The sequence below is a fragment of the Lissotriton vulgaris genome, chromosome 4_1 (genome assembly GCF_964263255.1).
Source record: "Lissotriton vulgaris chromosome 4_1, aLisVul1.2, whole genome shotgun sequence".
Classification (NCBI taxonomy): domain Eukaryota; kingdom Metazoa; phylum Chordata; class Amphibia; order Caudata; family Salamandridae; genus Lissotriton; species Lissotriton vulgaris.
In genome coordinates this window covers 314,315,155-314,337,898 of record NC_141691.1, presented here as the reverse complement: position 1 = coordinate 314,337,898, position 22,744 = coordinate 314,315,155, and the positions used below count along the sequence as shown (strand labels likewise).

Below are 22,744 nucleotides of genomic sequence, written 5' to 3'. Positions count from 1 at the left end.
ACGCCGACGACTCACAGATCATCTTCTCCCTGTCTGAATCTAGTCCCTTATCCCCGTCTCTCCTCAAACTAGGTCTACAAAACATCTTCAGTTGGATGACTAGAAACCAGCTAAAGCTTAATGAGGAAAAAACGGAGATCCTCCTCCTGGGGAAACAACGTGAGCTTTGAACCCCTCCCACTGGCCAATCCAGATGGGAAATTTCCCAACCCCAAGTACGTAATCTAGGGGTCATCATAGATAGCTCCCTCTCCATGAAACAAGAGGCTAGCAAAGTCGTCAGCCTCTGCTTTACCATCATTAAGTGCTGAAGAAAATCCTTTGGATGCTGCCCATCTCCACCCAAAAAACTGTAGTCAATGCCATCATTACATCTCGGCTTGACTACAGTAACATACTATACCTTGGCTCAAACAAAGCTGTAGTTCGTCGGCTGCAGCTTGTCCAGAATTCAGCTGTTAGACTGCTGTGCAGAATTCCCAAAACTTCCAGAGTCTCTAACTACCGTCGTGAGCTTCATTGGCTCAGGGTAGAAAACAAAATTAGATTCACAGCCCTGAAGTACATGTTCAGAATCAAAGCAGGTACTGCACCCAAATATCTTCTAGCACTTGCCCATCCCTACACTCCCAAACGCAACCTACGGTCACAATCAGCTGCCTACTCCTGTGTGCCTAGGTTCAAACTTGCAAGAATGGGAGGCAGATCTTTTACTCACTTAGGACCATCCCTTTGGAACGCACTCCCTCCCTACATTCGCAAAGAGTAAAACCATGCTAGGTTCAGAAAGAACATCAAAACCTGGTTGTTCGAACAATAACTTGAATGACCCTGAGGGGCGCTAGAGGGCGCACAAGCGGAATGGCCGCTTAGTATCGCAGCTCCCGCTCCTTGGGACACTATCCTACCGTTATCCTCTGCCACGGGGCCCACATCGGCTCACATCCCTGGCGATTCGCTGCAGGACACTTGTCACTACCCTCGGTCCAAGTTTGGTGCCGCTGGGAGGATTGGAGTCGGAGCGGTGCCTCATTGAAATATTGCCGACGGCGGCGCTGGTGCGAAGGAGTGCATGCAGCCGGCCCTGCAGAACTACGCCGGGCCAGGGATTACCACGAGGAACTAGGCCTCTCCCCTTGGCGACTGGCGGACCCCTGGATGGCTCGTCGCCGGCGGACCTGAGGCGGAGGTGAGGAGTGGCCTGCCCGGTGCTGTGAGGATCTTCCCCGTCCCCCCCGCTGCTCTCGCTGCCCCCGTGGGGGAAACTACTGCTGCCTCCGTTGCTGGCGGACCCCTGGACGGCTCATCGCCGGCGGACCTGAGGCGGAGGTGAGGAGCGGCCTGCCCGGTGCTGCGGGGACTCTCCCCGCCCCTGCTGCTCTCGCTGCCCCCGTCGGGGGAAACTGCTGCTGCCTCCGCTGCTGCGGACTGCCGGGGGGCGTACACTGCACAGCCTGCCTGGTCCCCGTAGGGTGCCGGGCCTGTTTGGTGACGGGCGGCGCAGGCCGTTATACTGCTCAGCGGAGTGACTGCTTATCGGGCCTGGACCCTCGTGCCTACTACCATTCCTACATCGGACCTTTGCCGGCCCTAGCTGCTCACCTTATATCAGCTCTTGGGGCGCTGCCCCTCGCTTCAGAACAGCCGCACTTTCCATGGGGAGGGGGCTGGGGCCCTTCCACGCTGCCCACCTACTCACCGGGCATTGCTCTGCTGTACCCTGGCTGTGCTGTGCGGGGCGGACTTGCTGCAGGCGCCCCACATTGGCCGACATATCTGCGGGGCACACCCCCACTACGCCTCGACCTTCCTACCTCTGGCACTTACCTAGGCCTGCCGCGCCACCACTCTCCACAGCAGTATTCACGAGCCGGGCCCCACCACCATCGCTGCTGGAACCTCGCCGCCCCCTTTTCAGCCGCCGGACCGCGCAAGGCCTGCGCCTGGACCCTTGTTGAGCTCTCTCGACACTGCCCTGCATACTGGTGACAGCGCCCTAGATCGACGACCCGTAGTGCTGCAGCACTTTACGCTCCTGGGGTGTCGTGTCCCGGCACCACCATGGTGCGCCCAGAGAACCGCCAGACCAAGCTCAGCTTTGATGCCGCGAGGAAGGGCGCAAAATCAACGCAGCTAGACCCGGACCCTAGCACGTCCTCCCCGAAAGCCACCGCCTCCTCAGCTAAGGATGCCGATCTGTCCAGCCTGATACAAGAGATGCGACAAGGCTTCGCCACTGTCGTGGAGAAGGTTGACGGTGTCACCGCACGGCTGGACGCACTGGTGCACAAGGTAGACCGACATGAGGAACGCATCACGGCCGCTGAGCAACGCATCTCCGATACCTCGGACGTGGCCTCGTCTCACACCACTCAACTGTCCAGGATGGACAACCTCCTCCGGATCATAGCGGCAAAAAATGAGGATTTGGAAGCCCGTAGTCGCCGTAACAACATACGGATCACCAATGTGCCGGAATCCACAGATACGGGCAGAATGGAGCTGCACGTGGAGAAACTGCTCAAGGGGTCAATTGGCGAGGACGCATTTTCGCCTCAGTTCATTGTTGAGAGGGCGCACCGCTCCTTGGCGCCTATGCCAAACCTGGCCTGCCACCGCACCCCATCATTTCTCGGTTGCTAAATTATCGCGACAGGGACACTGCACTCCGAGCGGCCCGGTCTCAAAGATCGCTGCAATGCAATGGAGTCACCTTCTCCATCTACCCGGACTTCACGCCAATGGTGCAGGAGGAGCGCCGTAAGTTCCTACCGGTGAAGAAAAAGCTACGTGAGGCACAGGTCGATTATGCGCTCTTGTACCCTGCAAAACTGCGCATCACTCATCAGGGCAAGCAACGGTTCTTCACCAACCCACAGAAGGTAGAAGACTTTCTCAAATCGCTCCGGAGGGCGCGCAGGGAGGACCGAGATGCGGAGGAGAACCGCGACGGAGCAGACTTGTCCCCGGCACCTCATGAAGACTGACTGCGGATATCCGCTACATTGCGCACCTTCCTGCGGCTACTTGTGACTTTCCCATACATTGATGCACAGGCGCGAGAGACTGAACGGACAGTGTCCCTGCATGGAATCTTCATCCCTGTGGTAACGTAACCCAAGGACCACTTTCCTGGCCCTAGTCTCTACCAAGGGCGGCACAGATACGAAGCTGGGGTCTAGGAAGTGGCTGTGCGTTCTCTATGTCTTACCCCCACTGGGAGATCCCCTTTGCCTTGCTGGCGTTTCAGCTGTTCATGTTACTTGACTTGGGGGAGGGGGGAGGGGGGTGGGTTGTTGGGCGGGATTGCTTGGCTGCTGGCATGATTGGGATGCTGGGGTGGGTGGTGGGGTGGGATGTTTCTTTTTTTCTTCGAGGCAATCAAATCTTGGACTGTATGCCTGAACTTTACCTTGGTGTGCGCACGGTGCCGGTGGTGCGGGGGTGATTTATTTCTGCTGCCTAGGGCGGCATTGTTCTGGTTTTTGTTGTGTCATCCATGGCCACTCCGGTTGCTAACACACAATTAACTTGTTTATCCTGGAATATAAAAGGGTTGAATAATGCCAGAAAGTGTCGAGATGTCATTGCATACCTTGATAGGCATCACACGCTAGTCGCTATGCTGCAGGAAACACACTTGTCACCACAGGGCGGCACATCATTTGCGAGCAGGTGGGCCGGAGAACGAGTCTTCTCCTCCTATTCTACCTATTCGAGGGGAGTCACTATCCTCATTGCCCGCAGGGTTCCCTTTCAGACGTTTGGAGACTTACTTGACGGGGAGGGCAGATATGCGCTGCTGTGGGGCAGGATAGGCCGTGACACTTTCACATTTGTGTCCATGTATGCGCCTAATGTTGACACACCAGATTTTTTCACTACACTCTGGGGCAAAATTCTCTCTATTGCGTCGAAACATGTGGTTTGGGGAGGGGACTTTAATCTGGCGATGCAACCACAGCTGGATAGGGCGGATGGGGTCAGCACCTACAAGACCAAGGCAAGGGAGGCGCTGGAGGGCGGACTACTGGACGCCTGGCGACCCTTGCACCCCCTGGGGCGGGAAGGCACGCACTTTACATCATATACCGGCACCTGGGCACGTTTAGACTACTTTCTCATCACAAAAGATGTTGCTGTAGAACTGGTGGGGGTCCGTCACCTGCCGCGGACATACTCTGATCACAGCCCTGTCTTGCTGCACTGTCGTACACCAGGCTGGGACAGTCCTCGGCCTCAATGGCGACTTCACCCTGATATCCTCTTTGATAACCTATTTCACACTGAGCTGGGGGAAGAGATAGCGGATTTCTTCACTAGGAATAAGGGGTCAGTAGACTCTGTTGAGCATATATGGGAGGCTTTCAAAGTCGCAATCAGGGGGTATTGTCTGTCCAAGGGCCATGGCGTCCTACGCGCTATCCTTGCATCTATTCACACATTGGAGAGAGACCTGCGGGATTTAGAACTTAGGATGGTGTCCAACCCCGACCCAGGCCTGCAGGCCATCTTCAGGGAAAAGCTGTCCCGTTATGAAGAGGAGGCTGCGCGAGAAGCAAAGTTTAGGGGCAAACACTGGCGGGCCCGCAGATATTGCGAAGGGGACGGGCCCGGGAAGGCGCTTGCTGTGATTACACAACCACCGCGAGCTCACAACACCATATTAGAACTCACTGACGCCTCTGGCACTGCTGTTCGAGACTCAGGCGAGATCCTCGCTACTTTTGTGACACATTACCACTCACTCTACACTTCCACGGTGGGGCCTGATGTATCCTATACTGATTACCTGAGCGACGTCGCACTGTGTTGGCTTAGCGACGGAGATAGGGAGTTCCTCGCAGCTCCGTTCGAGCTAGACGAGGTGCGGGAGGCCATTATGTCCCTCAAGAATGGCAAAGCCCCTGGCCTCAACGGTATACCAGCTGAATTCTACAAAGCCTACATCGACATTATGGCCCCGGTACTCAGAGAGGTCTTCTCGGAATCACTATGCGATGGGGTGCTCCCCTGTTCCATGCGCGAAGTGGTGATCACATCCCTCCTTTAACCCGGTAAGGACCCCAAATCCTGTAAATCCTACCGTCCGCTCTCCCTCCTAAATTGCGACATCAAGATTCTTGCCAAGGTTTTGGCCACCCGGCTGTCGTTGTTAATGACCAGACTTGTACTGCCGACCAGTCCGGCTTCGTGGCGGGCAGGTCTACCTCCCACAACCTTCTCACACTCTTCTCACTGCTCCGCACGGTGCACCCTGACACACCTGTGGCGGCCATTTTCCTCGACGCGACCAAGGCCTTCGACTCCGTCGAATGGCCATACCTGTTCTCAGTGCTGGCTAGCATGGGATTTCCCAAATTATTTATATCCTGGGTCCCCTATTGTTCGCCATAGCTGTCGAGCCTCTTGCCTGTCGACTGCGCCAATTACATCGCGGCGGCGCAGTACAATGCTTGCAGCGCCAGATAGATGTGTCCCTCTACGCGGACGATATCACACTTTATATCAAACATCCCGAAGTGTATCTTAACCCGTTACTTAGGGAGTTTGTATTGTTTGGCGGGATGTAAATGTAAATGTAAATGTAAATGTCAAGGTATTTGTAGAGCGCACTGTCACCAAGCGGTTTCCTGGCGCTATTACTCATACCGCTGTGGAACCCCTCCTGGCTTTACCTGTGAAGTGTCCACTCCTGGGCACCCCCAGGGTGAAGCCAGGCATCCACAGCGCTGTTGGGGCCGGTGTGGAGGTTAAGCAAGCTATTGCCCAGAGTTGCAGCGTGGGGCCCATGATTAGAATAGGCACCGAGGCGAGAAATCAGGTCCGAGGAATTATGAGCCCAAGACCCGCCGAGGCGGGAATTGAACCCTGGTCCCGGACCAGAACTCTGCATCAGGGTCTGCCGCTCTAACCATTGAGCCACACTCCTCCTCTGCCGCTCTAACCATTGAGCCACACTCCTCGGGATGTCTGGTGTCCATATCAACTGGTCCAAGTCGCAGCTCTTCCCCCTGACCGATGCAGTGACCGATTTCCCCCTCGATTACCCGCTTGAGTGGTGTCGATCTGACCTCCGCTTTCTTGGGATAAACATATCGCCAGACAGGGACGAGACACTGCGATCCAACTATGGGGTGGCGATAACCAAACTGGTCGCTTCAGTGGACCGCTGGATCACCCTACCTCTATCCATGGCTGGGAGAGCGTCGCTCATAAAAATGGTGGTGCTCCCCCGCTTTCTGTACTTCTTTCTTGATATACCTTACTACCCTGGTGCTAATTTTTTTCCGAACCCTGCGATCAGAGCTGCGCCGGCTCTTTTGGGGTGGCAGGAACCCCCGGCTCAAGTGGTCCACCATTACCCTCCCCTATGAAAAAGGAGGTTTCGATGTGCCTGATTTCGAGGCCTACTATCAATGTGCGCAGGCGCACTTCGCCTACCACTGGATGGCCCCTACTCCCTTTATGCCGCATGTAGCGGTGGAGGACTGGATCGTACATCCTCTCCCGCTCAATGGCTTGCTTCACTGTCCTGAATCTGCCATTACTACACCACATACGTCGGTCTCCTGCATACTGGACGCATGGCGCCGCATCGCCAAAGGCTTGGACTGTAAATTTCTTTATTCACCCAAATTACCGCTCGCGCATCACCCTGACCTCACCCTATTGGGGGAACTGGGCTTCCGAAACCTCTGTACGAAACTACGAGTCTCTAGCTGGGGTGATCTGTTCTCCAATGGCACCTTCAGGTCAGCGGACCTGTTCTTTGCTGCACATGACTGCACTCTCCTAGACCTCTTTTACTATGTGCGGCTTAGGGCGGGGATGAGAGACCTACTGCCAGAATTTCCCAATGAGCCCGACACCCTGCCACCGCTACACTTTTTATTGAGCTCACAGGACGGAGCCCATCTGGTCTCCCGCCTTTATCGACAACTCAGGGGGACTGCCCAGATACCGGAATCCAATGCGCGGCTGCGCTGGGCTACCGAACTCGCAATCTACATATCACTCGAGCAGTGGCACCGCTGCTGCGCGCTCACATCTCGCATTTCTGCCAGTAGCAGGCTAAAGATCATCCATTATAAATACTTGCAGCGAGTATATTACACGCCGGTGAGGAAGCGGCGTTTCGGACTGACTGATGACGACCGCTGTGAACGTTGCCATATTGCTGGTGCTGACTTCCTTCACTTGGCGTGGGCTTGCCCCCAGGTGGCGTCCTACTGGCAACGGGTGCTGGATGCTGTTGCTGAGATGGTCGAGGAGCCCGTACCTGTTGATCCATTGGTGGCCCTACTCGGGGACTCGGTACGATTTCCCAGATCCTGCCGAAAATTCATTGACACTGCGCTCCTGCTGGCCAAGAGACGAGTGGCGTGCAGGTGGGGAAGGGGCAGAGCGCCCAAATTTAAGGATTGGCTGGGCGACTTAACTTATTGCCAAGAGCAACACGCGACATTTGCTGAACTGTTGCCTACTTCATGTCGCCCCGGCGAAATTTGGGATCCACTGGTGCGGTACCTACTTACACGCACAGAAGACACGGACCCGGCAGGCGACCAACCCACCATAGATTAGTACACTGCTCCAATACTAGACCTAGCTGGGAAACCTCTCTCAGCGTGCGGGCCACCTCCTTGTGCTGTCCAGGGGGAGTACCCCCGCCTCCGACCACTCTACATTTGACCCCCCCCCCCCCGGACCCCATGTGAAGCCCAAACCATGGCTATACTACTCTGGATTGCCATTACTCCCTCTTACTTGCATGCGGCCCGTATGTGCCTCACCCCCCCTATGACATGACTCCCACTGCAGGACGACTCTCTGGGACTCCATACCTACCTGGCTTCTGGTCTATAGAGACCCTCTCGCCGGGATGACCAGGACTTGCACACACTCACGTACACACCTCTGCACACGTAGCATGCCACACCTGCTCACCGCTGCTTAATTTACCATGTAGCATGACTTGCCTCTTCGTTACTACATTGTTGGGTTGTTTTGTTAAGCTGTTGTAACCCTCAAACAAAAAAAAAACGGAGAGGGAAGAACTCTCTTTTATCTCCGATGAAAAACACTGTTCTGCTGCTGTTCATCCTTTTCTGCTGTACCACATCGGCGGCGCTGCCCCACTTCATTCTTCCATGTAATGCCGTCGGGCCTCCGGGATGCCGACACTGAGGCTGTGTACAATCCTGCGCCTATTTGCTGCCGGCCTCCGCGTTGTGGGCACGACAAGCTGTGTGATACGTCTTTAATTACACAATAAAGCAGAATTGAACCCCCCAAAAAAAAACAAAAAATAAAACTTGAATGACCCTGAAACCCCCTGCTAACTATGTGCTGTGTCTCGGCGCCGGGAAACCCTTTTTGGGTAGCTGTTGCGCCTTACAAGTTTAAAAAATAAAATAAATAAATAAATAAATTAATAATGTGGAGAGAGCTGGTCACCCTATAGGATTATGCCAGAGTTGATATCTGATGTACCTGGTGTTTGATGAGTTTGACTTATTGTACACCAGAAAGGGAAGTCTTAAAATATGTTCTCATTATTTTTTCCAGGTTTGTTGGACGGATGAACATCTATGAAGATAACCAAACAGTCACTGCAAGGTTAGTTTGCTCCTCCAGTGCATCATTGTGTTTCACGCGTGTATGGTTTTCTACTGCAGACTTCGTTGTCATAGATTAACAGGTGTGGCCTGTGAAATGGGGGTACTTTTCTGTAACATATGGTTCACCTCCAATCCCACAATAAAGAGCTCCCTCATGACCTATATTCACCTCCAACCCCACTTCAAACCTATGCATTCGTACTCCTTAAAATTTTGAACTTGTTGAAGCTGCATAATATCTGATATTTCCTTGCAGTATTTACTGTCATGTAGTAGATACGAGTTCTTTAGTGCTTTGTCCAAATAACTGCATTGTTGTGCTAGACCTGTTCATTTTATTTCATGTAAGTTTTGCATTCAGGTTTTCCATCACTTTTACAGTTGCCTTATTTATCATTTCTGAGTGTGAAATATTTCTTTACATTCTTTGTAATCTCTTCACCGTTTTCTTAGGTATGGCCTTCCAGTGAGTCTCATGGCAGAACTCCATTGCTATAATTTACTGGGCTGAATGAATATTAATGGTGACGTTTGGTCTGTACTCGTTTTCGTGGTCATCTTAAAGTTTAAGAACACGTTTTATTTATCACATGCAGCCTTCACTGCAGACCACGTCAAAGAGATTTTTCTTTCAGATATGGTATTGTTTTACCAATCTGAAAGAGACAAATTAATGATAGATTCCTTACCTTGGAATATCCCCAGGCATCAGACTGGATCCGGAAAGTTTTTTCGTCAGCAGTACCCCTGCGCGTCGGTAGGTGGCATCGTGCGGCTCCGCGTCCGTTGCTGGCGTCGTAAGCGCCAAGATGACATCACAGAGACTACTAAGGCGCCACCCATGTGTTCTGACGTCAGTTCTTTCTTTTTCCGCGCCAGTAAGCGCAGATCCGCTTAGAGCACGTACCCTAGTCACTTTTTGACTATTCTTTTGAGACTTTTGTCTCCTTTCAGTCTACTCTGGTGCAAGTAGGGACGCCTGATTTTAAGTCTGATGGGGCCTGCCGTCGCAATATGTCGGTGGCGGACCCCCACAACGTCTGTCTCTACTGCCTGGAGTGTGACCACAAATCTCGGTCCTGTATGGACTGTCTGTCCATGGCCCGTAGGCCTTGAAGGAGCGGCGCCGGAAGCTGCTGGAGGTCCACTCGTACCAGTGCCGCTCTTGGTCCAGGGACCACTCCAGAGAATGTTGCTGGGCCACTATCTTCGCTCCTTGGGCTCCAAGTCTTCACCCTCGGATTCGGGTAAGAGACGACAAAAAAAAAGTCGAAGAAGCGTTTAACTCTCCGTCGTCCCCCCGTAGGTCCCCGGATGCGGACAAGGGGACAGGGTTCTGCCCCTGCGGCTCCTTCAGAGCCCTGGAGTCCTGCGGAGTATCCACCTTACCCTGGACCGTCGGCGACTCCTGCACAGGTGCAAGAATTTCTTGCTATCATGGACCGCCTGTTTAGGCCTCAGGCTCCTGCCGGCATGCCTTTTGGTCCCCGTGTTAGGATCCTGTCGAGCCGTCGGTGCCGCTGGCGGCTCCGACCCTGGCACCACAGGATCCTGCGCACTTTGGCTCCGGCCACAGCGCCACAAAGTCCCTCGCCGCCGACTCCGGTGCCACCCTCGGCTCCACCTCTGGTGCCGCAGTGGGTGCCGTTTGTTCCGCCCCTGCCCAGGATCCAGGACACTTTCGTCCCTTCCTGAGATCCGAATTGGGACACAGCACCAGTTCGGCCCCGTTCAGCACTGTTCTCAGCTCTGTTTGTTCCTTCCCCGGTCCCTGCCCTGCAGCCGCGGTCTGTACCACATACGACAGAGGTGAAGGATGACTGGGAGGGGTCCGAGGACCCTCTTGCTCGTCAATGTGACTCTGAGCAGGACTGGGCGGACGAATTGGAGTAGGCCGTCAGCCTTCATGTCTCCTCTGACCCAGGGTTTACCTCTCCACTGCCTACCATGGAGGAGGGCACCTCTTACACGGTGGTGCTCCATTGGGCAGCTGAGGTCCTCAACCTTGATCTCTCAACGGTGGCCCTACAAACTAATCTCCTCACTGAGGTGCTCCAGACGGCGTCCACTTCGTTGGAGCCCCTACTGCCATTTATTGATGCCCTCACTGATGTTTACAGGGCACTTGGTTGCGGCCAGCCACAGGGCCCCTGTGAATAAGAACGTCGCCAGGCGTCATCGCCCGGCGCCTGATGACCCTGGTTTTCGGACCACTCATCCTACGCTCGAGAGCCTGGTCATCCAAGCTTCGACGTCCCAGAGTGCCTTTCCCACGGCTCTGCCGGTTAAGGACTCTAAGTAGCAGGAGCAGTTCAGCAAGCGGTTGTTCTCTTCGGCCAGCTTAGGGCTGCGGTCGGTGAACACCGCATGTCTATTGGGCTGCTATTCCCACGCGGTGTGTGATACACACAGTTGCAGCTCACCTATGCAGGTCAGGAGTGGCAGTCTTCCCCTACCTTGACGCCTGGTTGTTGAAGGCGGGCTCGCCCCAAGCAGTCGTCACCCACCTTCAGACTACGGCCGACCTCCCGCATTTACTGGGGTTCTCCATCAACGTGCCAAAGTCGCACCTGAGTCCCTCTCAGAAGCTCTCCTTCATCAGAGCAGTTCTGGATTCGACGCAGTTTTGGGTTTATCCTCCCAAGCAGCGAGTCTGGGATATTCAGGCTATGATTCCGATTTTTCAGCCTCTACCCCGGGTTTCAGTGAGGATGACCCTCCGGGTCCTGGGCCTGATGGCCTCCTACATCCTGCTAGTGCAACATGCCAGATGGCATATGCGGGCTCTGCAGTGGGACCTGAAGTTCCAGTGGGCACAGCATCAGGGCAACCTGTCCGATCATGTCCAGATCTCGGAGGGCACTGCACGACATTTGCAGTGGTGGCTCACAAATCGCGTTTGGGTCAATGGCAGATCCCTCTCCCTTCTCCAACCGAAGCACACAGTGGTGACTGATGCGTCCCTCCTGGGATGGGGAGGCCACTTGGGAGAGGCGGAGATCAGAGGCCTCTGGTCTCCGGTGTAGTCCCGGCTCCATATCAATCTTTTGGAGCTTTGGGCGATCCGACTTGCACTGAAAGCATTCCTTCCCTCTGTCCGGGGAAGTGTGGTGCTAGTGTTCATGGACAACACCACTGCCATGTGGTATTGCAACAAACAGGGCTGGGTGGGGTCCTGGACCCTATGTCAGGAGGCTCTGCACCTCTGGACATGGCTGTAACATCAAGGCATTACCTTGGTGGTTCAACACCTGGGGGTTTTCTGAACGTCAGGGCGGACTAACTCAGCCGCCGGTGCTTGATGGATCACGAATGGCATCTAAACTCGGACGTGGCGCAAGTTCTCTTTTAGCTGTGGGGAGAGCGTTGGTTAGATCTATTCGCCACCGAAGAGAACGCGTAATGTCATAAGTTCTGCTTGTGGAAATTTCCAAGGCGGCACTCGCTCGGCGACGCTTTTCAAGCCCGCCCGCTCATTAATTCGCCCGCACAGGCGGGGAATTAGTACCACGTCGGCGGAGCGTCAGTGGCATGATGGAACCACGCCGTCATAAGCACATGCCACCCGTGACTCATGACGCCGTGGTTCCATCATAAGCACTCAAGGGGTTAATGTACCTTGGTGGGTACATGTATGTCTCCATAAACATAAACTTTAAATAGTGAAACGTGTGTTGGCTTTGGCTGTAGATATTAATGATGGTTCTGATTTAAAAAAATCACGTTTTCAATTTTTTTCCACCACCATTTCCTCAAGTTGGAAAAACTATATCCAGTAAAGAATTTCTTAAATCTGCAACTTTTTCCTGTATTAGCGTATACAAACAATGAACCAGCCATTTCAAAATAAGTTAAAAACGTGTTATTTACACATATTGAAACTATTTTCACTGAGAACGCTATAAATATTTACCTAACCCATAAGAGGATAAATACTTTTTTGTGGTATTTTCTGGCAAGAACTTGTATATATAGAGGCTGCGATGTAATTACAACTTTACTCAAGGAAGTGCCTCGACTCGGCTTGGTGTAAATCCTTTTGGTAATTTTGGGTATTTTTACAGAAATTTGCCTTTAAAAAAATGTACCGTTTTCTGACTACAAAGGTTAAATCATAGATATATCTGGACTGTTCATTTGCGGATCCTCCAGGGATTTGCAAAGGATTTGCAAATCCATTTCAAACAACAAAGACAAACCATTGGACATGTGAGCTTTTTCTTCTGTTGTCCATTGCAGAACCTTGAATGCATCTGCAAAGTCACAAATCCTCCATGCTGTGATAGGCTGCCATCCCCCAAAAATGTATTTTGCAGCGGCCATTACTCACCGTAGGTGGTGCATCAAGCACTGTTTGAGGAAAAAGTAAAGGGGCATAAAAGGGCACAGTGAGCCTACCATGAGCCCTTGTCCAAAAGGGTCTACACCTCCCCTGCATGAATAATAAAATTATTATCAAAAAACAATTTTATTGCAGGGTTAGGGAGTTATTCACTGGATTTTCATATCCTGGACCTGTGGGGGTGAGCCTTTTCAGAGGCTCACCGGTGCAGGGTTTCGCCCTTCTTAGCTCACTGGTCCTTTAGACTGACAAAATAGAGATTGGCACGGAAGCTGTAATATTAAAGAGATATTTTATTAACACTCATGAGTGGAACTGCATCGATACATAACCCTCAGGCAATGTATGAGGCAGTACATGTAGTACCGAAACCATGGTGCTTATATACTGAGATAGTTGCAGTGTAAGCATGAAGGTTCAAAAAGAAGCAGTGCAAGTGTACACACAAATAGCTAGTCACATATAAGGATGCATGAGAATCACTCAGTTAAAATAGCCTGATATTTAAGTCTGTAACATGTGCATTCTAGCAGCTACAGGCCTTTCTGCGCATACGCAGTGCTCAGGCTCGGTGCTGGAGGAGTTAACTATAGATGATGACTCGGGTGAAATAGGGAAGCAGGCAACAGCGAAGACGGGGAAGCACATGGCAAACACATGGCTAACTAAAGTGGATACCACAAACAAAATGGCTTCAGCTCATGCTGACCGTGATCTCTGCCAAGTTTCCACAGACCTTTAGATTTTCAAACCCAACATAGAACCTCAAATCTTTTACAAAACATGAAAAGCAGAATTGAGCACACACTACTGTTACACTTGCCTGGTGGAAACAGGGTCAGGATGCGGTCCAGGCCCTGTTGCCTCCCCTTGGTAGTGCACAGCTCAGTTTCGCCACACAAGTGGTGTTCAAAGGAGGGCCTGGTTGGAGGCCGTGCACAGTTAGGATTGGTTACCTCTAGAGTATTGGGCACAGGGCCAGGACACCAGGCCATGCGGCCAGCCCCACTGCGCACAGCCCACGTTAAGGTTAGCTTTGATTATAATACTTCCAATTATGTTTAAAAACCTAAGAAAATTAACCTAAAACACATTTATGGTGAAGTTGTGGTGCATTGCATTTGGTGTGTGATTTGTGGTTTGCATTGCTGTAGTGCGAGTAAGGATTGTCAAGTCAAGTCAAGTCATAACACTTATATAGCGCACTACATACCCAGAGGGTTTCAAGGCGCTTAGGAAGGGGAGGTGGATTATTTGTCAAATATCCACGTTTTAAGCTGCTTTCTGAACGCTAGGTGATTCTGGGTGAGGCGAAGGTAAGCGGGGAGTGAGTTCCATGTTTTGGCAGCCAGGTATGAGAAGGATCTGCCTCCCATGGTGGTCTTGTTGATGCGAGGTACAGTGGCGAAGGCTTGGCTGGAAGAGCGCAGTTGGCGGGAGGGGGTGTAGAAGGACAGTCGAGAGTTGAGGCAATCTGGTCCGATGTCGTAGAGTGATTTGTGTGCGTGGGTAAGCAGTCGGAAAGTAATCCTCTTATTGACGGGTAGCCAGTGGAGGTCTTTAAGGTGACTCATCAGTGGTTTTTAGGTATTAATGTGAAACTGCACTTCAACTGACGCCCTTTGCATGGAAAAGTCAGTTTTTTATTGTCTTACAGCTTTTGGCCCTGTGGACCAATTTGCACAAACATGTTGACGAAAGATAGAGAAAACAAGCATTGGCATAGCCAATAGGTCTCGCCTTTGAGACCTTATAAGTGTATAGCCATGCCTTGTGCCCCCACCCTTATTACAGACAATGCTTTTTGCCAATGAAGTTTGTTAAAATCACCCATAAACACATGGAAACGTGTGTCTAATGAACATATAATACGTTAAGTTCCTATTTCTGCAAAATAGTCAATTTCTGCCACAATTTCTCCATGTGAAATTCAGCACTTTATAAAATAGATATTTGTGAACGGGTTTGTTGTTGCCAAAGATTCACAGGAAACACCGTGGAACATTGCAAAGAATGATTCATTTCTTTGTGTTGAATCAGATATGTTTAAATCCTTAGCTGTGAAAAACACTGTTGGGGATTGGAAGTAAAGCAGTAAATTACGAGGTAAAATGTGATAAACCAGCATAAAAAGGAAAACTATTAGGTTTTCAAGCTTTCTGAAAACACAAAAGATTTCTAAAGAAGATGCGTGTAGCATCACCAGAGGAAGAAGAAGTAACAGTTGATGATTGCTACAAGAAATGTTATCCGGTCTATATTATGGGAAAGGTAGGCACATGCATAAACAATGCATGCATGCTTGTGTTTGTATAGAATTACTAAATAACTATATAACCCACAATACAATCCGATATTTTGACACTTGATAGCAGGTGTTTACAAGCCAAAGCAACAGTAGTCTGCTTGACCTGAGGGAAACAAGCATTTAAGCTCGCCTTCCAAGCAATCCCACACATGCCATTGTTATTTGGAGAGGTTTGCCGCTGGGACATATCCCACTGAGCTATTTACCTATACTGGAACTTGTGACCAGCGGGTCACATAACACCTCTGCGGTAGAGGCATGGATGTTGAGGGGTGAGGGGTGAGGGAGGTGGGGTTATGGGTGTCTCGTTTGTTCTGCTGCTCCCCTTCACCTATCAGCATGGGGAGTGATGACTTGATTGTGCCCCAGCTGCAGGTTTGGGGGATACAGGGAGCTTGCAGGAATGAAGAGGAGGGACCCCCTCCCCAAAGCAGAAAGCATGTGCCCAATCATTGCACACAGATGTCTTTAGCAAGAGCAAATCAACCATAGCTACATTGTTCTACTATGATAGTTACCTGATGTGCACAGGTGTTTGCTGCGGAGGCCTTCAAGCGGCCACTCTGTCTGCTACAGTAATCCACCCACCCAACAGCGTCCCCTTGTCCCCAGAGACCACGGGTGGAAAAGGCTGCAGTCGTTTATTAAACATGAATGTGCCTTGCTGCATCAACCCTTAAAGTAACAAACCATGCAAACAGAACAACGGCTACCTCATGCACATAACCAGTCCGTGAATGTGCTCCTTTGCAGCAAGCAAGGGATTAACTGAGTGAGTTGTGTTAAATCATACACGCACAGAGCTAAGCGAGTCGTGTAATTCGTCATGTCCAGTTTTTACCATGGTAATCTAACTGTCACAGATTTAAATGTTGCCGCGACCTGCCCTGCCTTTTCACCTCGAATAAAACAAGCAACAACCAAGACCTTTAATCAGAACTCCCTCTCGCGAACATCACTAATAAGCTCCAGGGCTGTGGCAATAAATGGTATCTAAATCACACAAATAACATGTGTATATTTCAATTTGTGTAAATAATGAAGTACCTTTATGTGTGTGGAGCTATTGGTAGCAGGGGGACAGCTGTGCAGCAAAGGAACGCAAACTGCCGCTTTATGAACCCCGGTACATTCAGAAAATAAAGGCAGCTGCAGAAAGTTAGCGCCCAGACGCAGTGCCGAACGGGGGTCGATGCCTGAAGACCCCACTCTGGTCCCAAGGCCCGCACACGGCAGCAGTGCTAGCCCAATCCGCTGTGGGCCTTTCATTTAAATGAGAAAGAATGCAGCCTTGTTTATGCAGGACACTGGCCTGACCGGCTCCTCCGATAAGCCGCTCTGGGACATTGGTATCTCCCGTCTGTGTGGGCTCTGGTACCACATTCCACAAATGCTTAGAGCACAGTAAACATGACCTTCAGCTTGGACACGGGAATGTGCCAACTTTATTCCCTCTGGCTCGGACATGGGATGGAAAGGATCATCACACGCTCCAGCAAAATAAAACAAGAGTAGGCAGCTGGAGCAGCAGAGCTGGCGCGGCTCCCTCTACAGGCTAGAACACCTCAGCCTACACAGAACAACAAGCGTGACCACGCTAATTAAAAATAGATAGCCCCTGCGTGCCGCTGCTGGCTCCCCAGAGCAAAACGCTCTGGGAGTAAACATTTCCCAAGAAGCTAGGACCTCCACATGCCTTTGGCCAATTGCGTACTAAAGCCAGACACAAAGGTTAATCGCGTGTGAGCACCACATGTGAGCGTGTGAGCCTTTACAAAACCTAAAGAAAGCTGAAGTGATTCCAAGAGGTCGATTCTAGAGCAGCGCATGCTCGCTGCGCAAGGCTCGACCTAAAAATGAACAGATTAACACTAAACTTGGCATGAAAGGAGAACTATTTGCAGCGTGAATCTTTCGGGATTCACTATGCTGTGCATTATTCCGTGGTCTAGTGGTTGGGTCCGGAATCGTAGTCTTTTCTTTTTTTTTTTTTGTAGCCCAGGTGGGAGTCGACGTCCCACCTTTTGGTGTACTTCCTGTGACGTCGGCACGCTTCCTGCGGAAGCTCCCACCTTTGGGCGCCATCTTCAGATTTTTTTTTCCGTTGTTGGGTCTGGATTGTCGCCGAGTGGCTCCAGAGTTTTGGAGGAAAGAAGACGCAGAAAAGTCGAATTTTGCGCGGAAAAGATTGGAGCAGATGACGAGGAACAACACCATCAAGCCGGGACGACAAAGAAGAAGGAGAACTTCGAGAACTTCTACGTCCAACGGAGAAGGCGCACACAGGGGACCCCCTGAGCGCAAGAAATGGACAAGACACCTTTTAAATTCTGCCATAACTGCCACCACAAATACTCGTAGAAGGACCAGCACCCGGTTTGTAACCTCTGCCTACCGGTCGACCACGATAGCAAGGACTGCAACGCCTGCTCCGCCTTCACATTGAAGACTCTCCGGGTTAGAGAGAGACAGAGGAGAGCCAACTACAGCATGCAAGGCAAGAGACAACCGCTGTCGCTTCGGGACCTGGGACTCTCGAGCGATGAGGAGGACAACGTCGCCGGGGAAGCCGACAACTACACAGTCGTAGAGACCGATAAGAAGACTTCTAAAGAGGTAGAGTCGACGACCCCTAAACCCTTGACAGATCCTAGGTCTGAGTCAGACTCTCAAAAAACAGAGTCTAAGTCCTCGAAGGGAGCACTGGCGCCGAAAATCTCGATGGCCGCAGCTGCATCCAAGGACAAACAGCCCAGCAGATCCTTCGAAAATGACTTCCAGGTGGTGAAGACCGGCGAAAAGCCAAGGTCGTCGAAGCACATCCCCGAAAAGGAACGATCGACTTCGAAGGAGAAGGACCCGAAGGTTGCTTCGACGTCGACGAGTACGTCGAAGAGATCGGCCGAACCGTTCGACGCTGAACTGGAGAGAAAGAAGAGATGGCTTGAGGCTGAAAAGGATAACATCCTGCAAAGAAAGAGAGAGTTCAACGAAAAGATGAAGAGGTTTGCGATACTGTCGAAGCCAAAGACGGTGATAGTTGAAATAGAAAAGGAGGAGGACTTAGACGCCGAAGGGCCACCGAAAAGTCCAGAGACCCAGGAACATCTAGAGGAAGAAGCCCTCTACTACGAGGAGGGGGTCGACTATGATCAGCGGACGACCCTCGACTCAGCATCCTTGTGGACACAGGACCTGGAGTGGCAGGACCTCGACACCGAAAGCCTAGAAGAGCCCGTGGACACGTATCCTTCGAGGCCTTCACCGCCAGATGACATTGTGGTCTATAATATGGTCATCAAGAACGCAGCAACAACCTTTGGAGTCATGCTAGATGAGGAAAAACCAAAGGCAGACTTCCTCTTGGAGACCCTGCTCCCCACCCAAATGAGGAGCCAGTTCCTCCCCATGCTTGAGTGTCATGGCCCAAGGAAAAGAGGCGTTCAAGGAACCGGCAACATGCAGGTCCATCATGTCTAGGACGGAGAAGAAATATAAACACTCCTCTAAGGTTCCTCCCTACATCCAGGGATCAGTCACAGCGGACTCCATTATTGCGGCGACCGCCAGGAAAAGGGCAAATGTGCCAACAGCATCAGTCCCACCACCAGACAAAGAAAGCAGGAGTATGGACCTAACTGGGAGAAAGATAGAAAGAAATGCAGCGGTGCACTGGCGCATGGCAAACTCAAACGCCCTGCTGAACAGGCACCAGTACCAAATTCTAGACGAGATAGGACAGCTGATCAAGCACCTCCCAGACTAGTACCAACAAAGAACCTCACACCTTGTGGAGGAGGGGACAAATGTGGCAAATTCATGCCTCAAAACAGCGTTGAATGGGGCTGATACGTCCAGCAGACTGATGATGTTGGGAATCACGGAGAGAAGGAAGGCCTGGATCAGGATCTCAGGCTTCAAGCCAGAGGTACAGCACAACATTCTAAGCACCCCGTTCAATGGGGAGGCACTGTTTCGGGGGCCGGTGGATGAAAGCTCACCCAGCTCAAGAAAGAAAACAAAACTGCAAGGTCCATGGGGGCCTTACAATTCAGGGGGATGAGAAAGGGTACCCCGACATGGAGACTGAACAGAAGAGGGGGAAACCAGCCAGGAACGTCACACCAGACATTCCAGCAGTCCCACCAGGGTGACAGCCAAACACAACAGGGACAGCAAAGACAAACCTAGCAGTACTAGCCGAGGGGCCAGTCCTTTCACGGGAGGGCGAATGGACGTGCACAATCTAGAAGAGGTGGCCAACAACCCACCTCAAAGGGACACCCGTCACGCAAAACGTGCCCACACACGCAACACCTCCAAGGGTGGAGAACAACAAGACCAACAGAGGGTTACACGGACCAAACATCAACGACCATGTAACACCAGTTGGAGGCAGGCTAAGTCATTTCTTCCGGGAGTGGAAGAAGATAACCACAGACAAATGGATACTCAACATCAAACAGTTTGGATACTGTATCGAACTGGAAAAGACACCGCCAAACAAGGAACCAAAAAGGAAGGCGCAGTCCGGAAAGGAGCTACAGCTACTTCAAACGGAAGCGAAGGAACTCCTCCAAAAGGAGGCCATCGAACCAGTACCATACAGAGAAAGGAACAAGGGAGTGTACTCAACCTATTTTTTGGTACCAAAAGTGGACGAAACACTGAGACCCATCCTGGACCTAAGGTTCCTAAACTAGTACATAAAAACACAAATGTTCAAGATGACGTCCCTACAAGAGGTCATTCCTCAGATAAGGGGCGGAGACTTCATGGCCACCATAGACCTCAAAGATGCCTACCTGCACATCCCAATGAACAGGCGGCACAAACATCTACTAAGATTTACCATCAACAAAGAACACTACCAGTTCACAGCCCTAGCCTTCGGACTAAAATACGCGCCAAGGGTCTTCACCAAGTGCCTCGCAGCAGTGACAGGGCACCTACTGAGGGAAGGGATCCATGTATACCCTTACCTCGACGACTGGTTAATAAAGGCAAGTTCCCACAGGACGTGCAAAGAACATGCACAGCGCATGACAAGTACACTGATAGACCTGGGATTCTCAATTCACTGGGGGATATCCTCAATGGAACCTGAGCAAGTGAAGATCTTCCTGGGGCACAGATCAACACCATACAGAGCAAGGTGTTCCCCATCGACAAGAGGACACTGGCCCTGCTGAAGGAGACGTGCCTCTACCAGAAGAGGCGAGCTCTGACAGTGAGGACAGCAAGCAAGATCATGGGCATGATGGCGTCCTGCACACATCTGGTCCCAAATGTACAGCTCCACATGAGACCATGCCAGGAATGGCTGCAACAACAATGGTCACAAGCTACAGGAAGTTGGAAAGATCTAGTGGTTGTAACACACGTAGTGCAGGAGGAGATATTGTGGTGGAACAAGGAGAACATAAAGGAAGGGAAGCCTTTAACACCACCAACCCCAACGGTGACCATCACCACAGACCCATCGCAGATGGGATGGGGAGCACACATGAACAAGCTCAGAGTGAGGGGTCTGTGGACTCCAGCGGATGCGGTCAAACACATCAACTACTTGGAACTAAAGATCGTGTTCTTCGCCCTGCAAGCCTTCCAGAAAAAACGGTACAACCATAGAGTGTTGATCCAAACAGACAGCACAACAACGATGTTCTACATCAACAAGCAGGGAGGAACACAATCAGACCCGCTATCAAACCTAGCACAGGAGATAGGGAGATGGGCCATTCCACTCAAAATAGACCTGCTAGCCATACACCTACCAGGCAAGGACAATGTGAAAGCGGACCGGCTCAGTAGACCGACATCTGCATCCCACGAGTGGGAGCTCAATACACAGGAAACGCAAAGGCTATTCAGAAGGTGGGGAACACCGACGATAGACCTATTTACAACACACCAGAATGCAAAATGCCAAAACTTCGCATCCAGGCAACCAGGGGAAAGGTCCCTCGGGAATGCCCTATGGATAAGCTGGTTGAAAACATTTGCTTACGCTTTTTCCCCGATACCCCTGATACCCAGGGTACTCAACAAGTGCAGAACCAGCAACATGACACTGATACTGGTGGCACCACAGTGGGCAAGGCAGACCTGGTACTCACAAATAATGGAAATGGCACAGGGGCCACCCCACAAATTAGGAAAAAGAAAAGACCTACTCTCCATGCAGAACGAAGAAGTTCTGCACCCAGAGCCATAGAGCCCTAGCCTAGCTGCATGGCTCCTGAGGACATAGTTTGCACACCTAAGGCTACCAGAGAGCACCCTGCGGGTGCTACGGAAGGCAAGGAGACCTACAACACGAAAGTGCTATGCAGCAAAATGGAAGAGGTACACAAAATGGTGCAGTAGGAAAAAACTGCAAAAAAGGATGACAAAGGAATCAATGGTGCTAAGATATCTCAAACAATTGATGAAAGCAAAACTGAGTTCATCCTCGCTGAGGGTTCACCTAGCAGCGATAGTGGCCTACACAAGAGGAGAGACAGGAAGGAGTTTCTTTGCATCACAAGTAGTAAAAAGATTCCTGGAAGGGGCAAAAAGAATAGCACCACCTAAAAGGATGCCGCCGCCGGCATGGAACCTTAATCTAGTCCAAGAACTTATGAAGGCGCCTTTTGAACCCATCCATAAGGCCACACTACAAATGCTAACAATGAAGACAGCATTTCTGGTGGCAATTACCTCACTGCGCAGGGTAAGTGAGCTACAAGCCCTAACACTACAAGAACCCTACATCCAAATACACAATGACAGGGTGGTAATGAGAACGGACCCACACTTCATGCCAAAGGTGGTGTCCAGGTTCTACATGAAACAGACGGTACAAATACCAAGCTTCTTTCAGAAACCATCCACAAGCGCAGAGAGGGCATTGCACACCTTGGACGCTAGAAGGGCAGTAATGCACTACATAGAAAGAACTAAAGAGCACAGGAAAACAAAGCAGTTCTTTGTGTCCTTCGCAAGCAGTTTCCTGGGTAGACCAGTAACAAAGGGAACCATCGCACAATGGATTACACAAACTATACAATTCTACCACCGCAGGCAGGCCAAGAACTAGCAGAAGGGGTGCGAGCCCACTCCACCAGGAAGAAGGGAGCAACAATTGCCTTCCTGGCTTACACACCCGTTCAAGACAGATGCCTGGCGGCAACATGGGCTTCAGTGCACACGTTCACTAAGCACTACTGTGTGGATATACAAATGAACAAGGAAGCACAAGTAGGACAGAAGGTGCTTCAACATATATTCAACAATCAACGCTCATCTTCCACCAGCCGCCACACACACAACAAACCGCTACAAAGTCTATGCACATTATAGTGAATCCAGAAAGATTCACGCTGCAAAACAAATAGTTTCTTACCCGTCGGTGTCGTTTTGCAGCTTGAAATCTTTCTGGATTCACTAGCGAACCCACCCACCTCCGCCAGAAAGATGGACAGGAGA

General features: G+C 51.2%; 1 protein-coding gene across 5 annotated transcripts in view; it reads left to right on the top strand.

Annotated features, from left to right (window-relative positions):
• The window catches only part of ATP11C (ATPase phospholipid transporting 11C (ATP11C blood group)), an 828,266-nt gene that overhangs the window by 429,740 nt on the left and 375,782 nt on the right, over positions 1 to 22,744 (top strand). For all 5 annotated transcript variants that reach the window (XM_086918646.1, XM_086918644.1, XM_086918645.1 and 2 more), the window contains exon 8: positions 8,572 to 8,622. In XM_086918646.1, coding sequence (XP_086774772.1) covers positions 8,572 to 8,622 — 51 coding nt within the window. The remainder of the gene's footprint in view (positions 1 to 8,571; positions 8,623 to 22,744) is intronic.